Source organism: Eutrigla gurnardus (genome assembly GCF_963514095.1).
Source record: "Eutrigla gurnardus genome assembly, chromosome: 19".
Lineage (NCBI taxonomy): Eukaryota > Metazoa > Chordata > Actinopteri > Perciformes > Triglidae > Eutrigla > Eutrigla gurnardus.
This window is the reverse complement of record NC_139930.1, coordinates 21,234,969-21,244,326: the sequence shown is the minus strand read 5'-3', so window position 1 is coordinate 21,244,326 and position 9,358 is coordinate 21,234,969. Positions and strand designations below refer to the sequence as shown.

The following is a 9,358-nucleotide window of genomic DNA, read 5'->3' as shown; positions in this document are numbered from 1 at the left end:
ACGACAGGGATTTCTGATTCATCTGAACCTTCCAAGAGCCTCTAAGTTCCAACTCAGATATATGGGACGATTAACAAGCACGCCCTAATTAAATCTATTCATGGCGTCAGAGTAAGTGTTATTGTGGCATATCAAACAAATTGGATTAAATCAAGGAAAACAATCTTTTAACCCCGAGGACTTTGTCTGGGGATTTTTTTTAATGTGAATGGACGTGTTTGTCAATAGACTTTCTAAAGTTAGGATCTTGACGACACAATAAACATTTCGGGCTCGAGTTCTGGGCTAGGTGTCCTTCACTGCAGCGGGAATGTCACAAATGCAGGTCACGGGTGAAGATGCGCCGGTATTTTTCCAGTGTATGTGCCATCAGTTTCCCCTCCTGCAATCCGGAGTGCATGTTTTGGAGACTGAAGGTCGATAAACGAGAAGTGGAAACATCCATCATATTTTTTTTACAGCAAACAAGCTGAAACTGGAGATGAACAAAACATGAAATTGTGCCTTCATGGCCTTATTATGTACTGCGATGCTACCTTTAAACTAACGAGTTACTCAGATGTGCAGCACAACAGCGATCGGAGATTGTCTCTCTTTTTATCAGCTTTAAAGTCACAACAGGAAGCTTTCCTGCTGATAAGGTATGTCAAGTGTCCTTTAAAGGCTTCCAAAATAGACCATTTAAAAGGGGGCATCTCCTGCAACTAAGATAAACAGCTAGAGCGAGATTGAGGGCCTCCCTTTAATGACTTCAGGTCGAGGAGGTGAATATACACGTGAGACATTACTTGACTGTCTGCCTTTACTTTTCAGGAACTGGATCTAAGGATCTAGGGACAGTTGAAGCTGGAGGAAGGAAATGCCACCAAAACGTGGCCCTGTTTGAGAGCTGGAGTCTTCCTGCAGACAAACCTCCTCCAAGCAGCACAACTGGAAGCACGGATGCCCAAACGTGGTCACCGCCAGCTTTCACAACTGTGGATTTAGACTCTCGTCGCCACAGGAAACATGCTTTCCGCGTACGAGAGCGGAGCGGAGGACGTGTCGGATCTCTCAGACGCCAAAAACAAATCCACTGAGCCTTCATCAAACGTTTCCAAGCACCTCCCTCGGGAAGGAAGCACCGACTCCCCGTCCAGCCGTGACGCGCCAAAGTATTTGGCACTTTGCTCCGAACCCGCGCCAAGGGACGATCGCTTCAGGGTTTGCAGCTACTTGGGCTCATCGGAACCCGTGTTGCCTCGTTTACCTCACTTCTCTCAGGACTTTATTTCCCCTCTATCTGAAACTTTTCACGTTAAACAAGAGCCGGTGCTTCCCTTTTCTCTCATACAAGGGTATAGCACGTCTGAGCCCTTTGGGGTGATGTCATCTGCTCCCGAGGGCCCGACGGAGCCCCCCGTCACCAAGCCTCAGGAACACAGTCGACCCACTTATCTATTACGGTCCTTATCGCATCAGTCGGATAGTTTAGAGAGTGATACGGCCACAGCACATATGTCAGACCTTTATATCTATGAAAGTGAGACGCAGGACTTCATCCACACAGATCCCCCTGAGATTCACCGCCCGTTATCACAAACGGGGGGAACAATCCCTGACTGCAATATGCAAGTCCCGATGTGTGACTCAGACAACGTGGTGACACTATGTCGTAGGGGCTCTGGTGAAGATGACTCAGAGGTGAGCCAACCTGCAGAACCGGCTGCTGCGGATGCCGATGAGGCACGCTCAATGTCGGGAAACTATGATATGCGAGGGAACGCCGAGGTCACCGATTCAACCCCCCGATCACGGCGAAGCAACAGTCCCGTGGAGCTGTGGTTGGATGCGTGCCAGTATCTGGCAGGTGAGGATGCAGGAGACAGGGACGCCTTGGACAAGGCAGGACATTCTGTGATGCAAGGAGGCGATTTGTCTTTCCCCCCCGGAGGGACACACGTGTCAGGTTACAACCTGGATGGCAGGGAGGGGATTGGCCGGTCCAACGATGACACCAGAGGTCGGGAGCCACCGGTGCAGAGGTGGTCGTCCGTGGACAGCTGGGAGAGCGCACTCTCGGACTGGACCGGGATCATCACGGCTCCTCAGGAGGACTTCACGGCCGCCTTCACAGAGATAGGGGCCGAGATAGACGCTCTGACACAGGCGCTGGCTGAGGATCACAGAAAAGCAGAGACGTCTAAAGAAGGAAGGGGTCCAGAACCAGCTGTGGGGCCACTAATGGGTGTCCAGGATCCAGACCCAGAGAGCTCTGCCCTCGCTGGGCAGTGCTGTCTCTCTTTGTGCCTCGACGCTCCAGGACCTGAGCCTCAAGGCGTCAAACCCTCTCCTGGAGGATCCAGAGTAGACCTGATCCCCAGATCTACTTCTTCTGCTGACCTGAAGCCGTCTCGCTTCGGTGGATTTGTCGAGTCGGTTTTCTGCAACAATGAAGGAGATCCGATCGTACTGAATATAACAGAGGACGCAGATCTGGAGGACCAAAATACACCTGTGAATCTGATGATTGAAGAGGTAAGATGAGTTCATATTTAGATTTATATGAAAAGCATGGAAATATGATGACAGATGATGGAGAGAATAACAGCCATCACCTTCACATCAGTCGCGCCGCTGGCCGGTATAAATCAGTCACGCACTTTTTGGAAACGTGGCCAGAACATTCCAGCTCTTGCCCTTGTTGTTGTTGTCATACCTACAGTATTGATAGCCCGGTCACGAGGTACGCAGAGAGACTCCCGAGAGAAATCCACGTTAGAGGCATCACAAGCGTTTCTGGATCGGAGCCTCTCGTTTTGCACCCACGAGGTCTTGATTCCGTTTTATTGGATGAGTGGTTTTGGCCGCCGTCTCAAAAGGCCGACAGCTGTGTTGCGCTGAAGGAAACCAGCGAGTGCATGAAGACTTCGGATGGACAGAAATGGCATCTAATAATAGCGGCGAGTTCAATGATAATAGCATGCATCTGTGGCGTGTCAGGGCAGAGAGGTGAGAGGAGAGCACAGCTGAGGACTGAAACATGACCCTCTCTCTCTCTCTCTCTCTCTCTCTCTCTCTCTCTATCTCTATGTATGCACCCTTTAACACACCCATTCCCACCACATCTCCTTTAAAACAGCCAGGATCAGGACGCAGACAGGTCCTCTGGCCTCCGAGGAGGCTGCTTTTTCATTGGCTTAGGTGCGCAAGGCATAGCTGGAGCTCGGGTCTATAACAGCGACAGTGTGGGTTTCTGTTGCATGCGGGACATATGGACTGTAGGACTGGATATAGGAGCATGGTGTCTCATAAACGTCTGCTCTGTGGCTCTATAGGAAGGTACGTGTTGTACGGATCAGAATGTTACGGCATGGATCAGTTTGAATAAATATCTGACTCTCGGCAACACATCAACCTCACGTGTTTGTGATCGTTTGTCCGTTTTCCTTTCCAGCCCGTTGGAGATGAAGTGTGTGAAGTGACAGACGGCGTCTCCCAGCTGGACTCGGTGAGCCGCGGGTCGGCCGAGGTCGACCGCCAGGGAACCGAACCTTCGACGAATCCTCGTTTCTTTGGCGATCGGACAAACTTGTCGCCTGACACTTTGCAAAACCTCGACGGAGAGCGTCGTCAGGTGGAGCCACGTCGAGGAAGTCTGCAGTTTATTATGCCCTTAGCTCCTCTCAGCATCTTAGCTCTGAGCTCCCTCGTCTGTCGGACAAGCAGAAGCCCTGGAGGAGAACAAACTTGTGCCAAAAGGACTCTGGATGACAACGGAGACGCCGGTTGTTTTCAAGTACGACGCTGTGCTCTCTGGCGAACGTCAGAAGGGATTACTAATGAAACATCTCTGGAAGGTGATGAGTTGACTCATAAAAAGGGAAATACAATAAAGTCTTCACCAGACGGACAACTGGACTTGGCCACTCTTGAGGAGATTTGTGAACTGTCAAACTCGGCCGATGTACCTGAAGATTGCCTCATCGCCTCAGACAGGAACCGCGTTGCATTCATCACCTTAGATCTAAACGACCCGTTTGTCTCGAGGGCTGCGAAACCCGTCGCCACAGGTGTCCAAGCCGAGTTAAATAAGAAAACAGCTGGAAAGATGCCGCACAAAACCCACAAGTGCACCTCAGAGAGCAAGGGGCGCTCTAAAAAGGACAAAACAGGGGGTCATCATCATGGTGCACAAGCTTCCAAGAAACAGGAGAGTTTATCTCATGTTTCTGCTCAGCAGGCGTGCAAACAGCAAGAAATTCACCCTCCCGGTGCAGAAAAGCACACCAGTGAGAACGCTCAGGTCGGCCTCGAGGACAAGGAGGCTAAGCTGGTGATCGAGGCGGGTGTGGCGGCCGAGAAGGCTGCGAACAAGCCGCACGGCAAGAAGAAAAAGAAACCGAACGCAGCGGGAGCGAAGAGCGTGGGAGAGCCACTGGCCGAGGTGGAGAACGGAGCGGCGCCGAAGACGGCAAAGGGAAGGATCGACATGTTTGAGGGCAAGCTGGGCGGTAAAGTCGGGAAAGCTCAAAAACACGGCGATCAGTCAGAGGAGAAACAGCGTCAGAAACAGGAGGCCAAAGCCAAGGCTCCCCAGGGAGAACAAACTCCGCATCACGCAGATCGTAAAGACCAACCGCCCAAAAACGTCCCCGTCCCCCTGAACGATGACATCATCAAAAGACGACGCCTGTCGGAGGGCACGTTTGGGAAGGCTGTCAGCGTTTTGGAGTCCAAAATCCCGAAGCAGGACGTTCCCATCCAGAAAAAGGCGGAGGAGCCCAAAGTGGAAACCGGGGCAACTCGCAAGAAGGCGTACAGCGAGGTGGTTAAACAGAAGATCCCGCCGAAGGAAGGTAAGGGACTTGTCTGTTGATACCTCGATCGTAAAAGCTGTGCCGCCTCATCATAACAGCGTATGTGTGCAGAGCCCAAAGTTGTGCAGCCGATCCAGGCGGCGTCCGTGAGCGGCGACCAGCAGAGTCTGTGCCTGTGGTGTCAGTTTGCAGCCGCCTCCTCCTGCTGCACCGTCGCCTGGAGCCGAGGGGACGCCGTCCTGTCCGACAGCACCAGGAGGTAGGGGATTCAGTTCGCACGCGTCTTCTGTGCATACACGCGATTTTCCAGATTATTATATTATGTAAGTGAGGCTTCTCTTTCCGAGGTTTTCCAACTCTGCCCCTGAATTAAATAAAGTCGTCGTATGAAACGTGCTTATAAACAAACTTGTCTCAACTGTTACTTGGTTGGACAATCATTTATCCATTAATCGGTTAAACCATTACGTTTAGTTTACATATTTAAACTACTACTTGTTTATCTACCTTCACAATTCAGTCTGGATCCACACGATGTGGTGTTTAATGGTGAAGAAATACATTTACAGGTCTGAAAACAGGCAGCAGAGGATAATCCACAGAAGAAACGAGGACGACTAAAACACTAAAGTGAGAGACGAGGAACACATGCAGACCGATAATTACACAAGGAGAACAGCTGGTTATTAGAAGCAGTTGGAAGAAATCAGGGCGGGACAGAAAGACAGGAAACAAAACATGACACACATCACTACAAAATAAAACAGGAAATGGATGAAACACACATGAATTAGGTGTTCAGGTGGTACAGCTGACTCAATATGTGGAATATGATTTTGAAATGAATTGAGCTAACATTAGTCCAGAACTTTTCCATGTACTGAGCACTGGAAAGGCAGAAAATCAGCCGCACATCAACTGCAGGTGTTAGATATAATCGAATATTAGGCAATTACAACATTATTTGGTTGAGTTGTATATAATTAATAGGCCAGTGTCCGGCTTGATTAACAACATTCATTCAACAAAAAACTGAGATCATTATACCAACTTAACTCACGTGTGACATCATACCACCCTCTCTCTCTCTGAAGTGCAGGGGACGAGAGCCGAGTGTCGCTGACCATCTCCAACGCGTCTCACAAAGACCTGGGCCAGTATCAGTGCCGGCTCGCCGGTCTACATGGATCCATCACGCTGGACTACCAGCTCACATATGAAGGTAGAAACCATTCAAATAAACAACACAACTGTGGTTTTACATCAAAATGTGTTAACATTTTACAATCTGGACTATTTCACAGTTCTCAGTGAGATTGTCATCCCTCCGTCTCCAAAGACCTCCTGTGAGTTTAGAGCTTAGAAGAAGGTTTATTATGTTTGACAGGTGATTAACACACTCACTCTCTTGTCTTTTCCGTGTCTTTTCTCCGTCAGCTGTCCCAGTCGAGGTCGGAGGTGAAGAAGAGGAGGACGTCCGCTGCTCCCGGCTGATTTTCAAAGAGGACTTCCTGTCCGAGCAACACTTCGGAGAGAACCAGCCCGCCAGCATCATCACCGAGAAGGTCCACTTCGGGGAGGGGATGCACCGGCGGGCCTTCCGGACCAAGATGCAGGCGGGCCGGACGCCCCCGTTACCCCCGGGACACTCCTGCGTACTCAAAGTACACAACGCCATCAGCTACGGGACCAAGGACAACGACGAGCTGGTTGAGAAGAACTTCAGCCTGGCTGTGGAGGTAAAAGACCTGAAAGAGTACTTCTGCTGCCACACAATGTTGTAAAGGGAATTAAACCATTCATATATAAAGCCACATTCATTTCTATTATTTAAAAGAGAACATTTTTGGAACAAAAACTCAGAAATTGCTCCAAAACTTTTTCTTTTTTGGAGAATTATGCACAAATGTATTTTATTTATATTTAGTTTTTAATGCAAAGTGCTCCTAGAATGTGTTTTGTGAAGCATGTAAAACATGTAAAATATGACACTTGAGGGCCACCTCATATGTCTATGTTTTAATATGTTAATCTGATTTAAATACCTTCTACAAAAACACAGTGAATAAGCCTTTATGAGATATCTTTAATTACTTCCCCCTATGTTGGCTGCTCATCAGTGTGTGATGCAGGAAGTAAGTGTGTGGTAACGGGGTTTGTGCTCTGTAGGAGTGCCACGTCCAGAACACAGCCAGAGAGTACATCAAGGCGTACACCAGCGTGGCCCGGTCCGTCGAGGCCTTCGGGGAGATCCCAGAGTGAGTGACACCAAAACACAACTCTCTGTTCTTCCCCTGTTTTTTTTAGGATTTATGTAAAAAAAAATGCATATTTTTGCTTTCCACCAGGATCATCCCCATCTACTTGGTGCACCGCCCGTCCAACGACGTCCCGTACGCCACGCTGGAGGAGGAGCTGATCGGCGACTTCGTCAAGTATTCGGTCAAAGACGGCAAAGAGATCAACCTGAGGAGGAGCGACTCGGAGGCCGGGCAGAAATGTTGTGCCTTCCAGCACTGGGTCTATCACAAGACCGAGGGCAACCTGCTGGTCACCGACATGCAAGGTGTGGAGAATATAGATGTATACAGAGATATACGTTGGAATAATGTGCAAATGTCTTTTATGGCGCCAAACACATGTCATCATTGCACCTGGTCAAAAGTGATGACGGATGCATTTAAATAGGAATAAACAGAGGATTGTGTCTGAAAACAGAATACTTCAACTTTATGGGTACCGGTATATACATTTATTTATCAAATGATTGTGCTTTAAATACGTGCTGAATATAGTGTGGTATTTGATGTTTGCAGGAGTGGGGATGAGGCTGACTGATGTGGGAATAGCCACTTGTAAGAAAGGGTGAGTATTTATTTGATATTTCTGTTTTCAGAACCAACAATCGATGCAAATGTGTTAAAGAAATAAAATAAATAAAAATGTCTTGAGGACGAAATATGCTAATAAACAATACACAACTTGTCATAGCACCATGTGACCTGAGCTGACTGCATTTTATTTGTATTTTAGATATAAGGGCTTCAAGGGAAACTGCTCCACCTCCTTCATCGACCAGTTCAAAGCGCTGCACCAGTGCAACACGTACTGTGAGATCCTCGGCCTCAAATCCCTGCAGCCCAAACCCAAGAAGCCCGCCGCCAAACCCAAAGCCCCGCCCTCCGCCGCCCCCAAGAAGAAGACGTTCTGGCCAACAGTCAACGCCAAGTCGTAGTGACAGAGCAAACCTGGACTGTTTTATTATTTTTTATTTTTTTATTGAAGTGCTGAAGGGTTTTAGGGGGATTTGGTTTTAGCCCTTCGGAAGAAGAACGACAGAAGTTTCGGTTGTTTCATAGTTTATTGCTTCCTCTCATGTTGAATTTGAGAGATATATTTTATTTCAGTGAGATGATTATGTGTACGAGGGCGTGTTCATAATTTATAGTGGGATGAATTATGGGAAACTGTGACAAATTTGACAAACACTTGAATATGTTTGTGGACTGTGACGTCTTAGAGATTGCTTTCTTGATCAGTTTTTTCTTTGTTTTTCTACTTTGGTGATGATTTCAAACTATGAGTTGATTAAATCAACTTGAACTATAGTTGATTAATCGATGGGCAGATGTGTCTTTAAAGTAGGTTGTGTGTTAAAAATACACACAGTTATTGTTATCAGTATGAACGTATTTGATTTTAATGTTTTAATGTGACATTATTAGGATGTTTGTTTTGGTGAAAGCTTTTTTGTTCTGAAGGTCTTTTTTTTTTTACCGCAAAGCTTGCGTAAAAATACGCATTTGAATGTATCCGCCTGAAAGATGTGAAGATTTATTTGAATTTATTGTCTAATTGTCTGGTGCAATACTGCTTGTCGAGTTGCTTTTCTGGAATTTATTTCAAGGATCTACACAGAACCGGTCTAGCTCTTAAACTTGAACCCCAAAACCCGACATCCAGAGCCACAAATCCACCGCCATACCTGTGATCGTCAAACCGGCTATTCCTGACCGAGTCTCTGCTCCGGCTCAGTGTGTAAGCAGCACACGACATGTCTTTGTTATTAAAGAGATTAAGATGCTCTCTGATGTCTTTTTAATGACGTTAAATCACCTGTTATGGGACTCCGATGTGCAGTTTTCAGGGGGCGTGTCCATATGAACACCCACATATCAGCTTGTTCTCATACAACCTTCCTATAAACCTTCAGAAAATGATTATAATCAAAAAGTGTTACCCAGGTTTATGATTCAGATACTTCAAAACTCAACCCCCTTCCCTATATTACAAAGAAAGCTCAAAGCTATATATATAAATGACATAACCTTGACATTATCAAATTAAATTGACCCCCAAAGGATAACAGGTGGCTTAAACACTTGAATTGATGTTGACACGCTGGAAAGAATTTGAATGATGACCGCACACAAGAAGCACACAAGAAATGGCGGGCGGCGTGAAAACAAAAGGGCCGTCTATTTTTATTTGTACTCACAGGAGAGACTCGACTCCAGCAGCGAATTAGCACCTCGAAGTTAAGTGGGTCAGCGTCATGC

The 9,358-nt window shown here is 47.3% G+C and overlaps 1 protein-coding gene across 1 annotated transcript in view; it reads left to right on the top strand.

Moving 5' to 3' along the window:
- The window catches only part of alpk2 (alpha-kinase 2), a 9,006-nt gene extending 557 nt beyond the window's left edge, over positions 1 to 8,449 (top strand). Inside the window, exons 2-11 of the mRNA XM_084035009.1 lie at positions 814 to 2,517; positions 3,437 to 4,838; positions 4,911 to 5,058; positions 5,894 to 6,021; positions 6,104 to 6,145; positions 6,237 to 6,538; positions 6,969 to 7,057; positions 7,148 to 7,365; positions 7,616 to 7,664; positions 7,833 to 8,449. Coding sequence (XP_083891135.1) covers positions 1,366 to 2,517; positions 3,437 to 4,838; positions 4,911 to 5,058; positions 5,894 to 6,021; positions 6,104 to 6,145; positions 6,237 to 6,538; positions 6,969 to 7,057; positions 7,148 to 7,365; positions 7,616 to 7,664; positions 7,833 to 8,034 — 3,732 coding nt within the window. The 5' untranslated portion in view covers positions 814 to 1,365 and the 3' untranslated portion in view covers positions 8,035 to 8,449. The remainder of the gene's footprint in view (positions 1 to 813; positions 2,518 to 3,436; positions 4,839 to 4,910; positions 5,059 to 5,893; positions 6,022 to 6,103; positions 6,146 to 6,236; positions 6,539 to 6,968; positions 7,058 to 7,147; positions 7,366 to 7,615; positions 7,665 to 7,832) is intronic.
- The last annotated feature ends 909 nt before the right edge of the window (positions 8,450 to 9,358 follow it).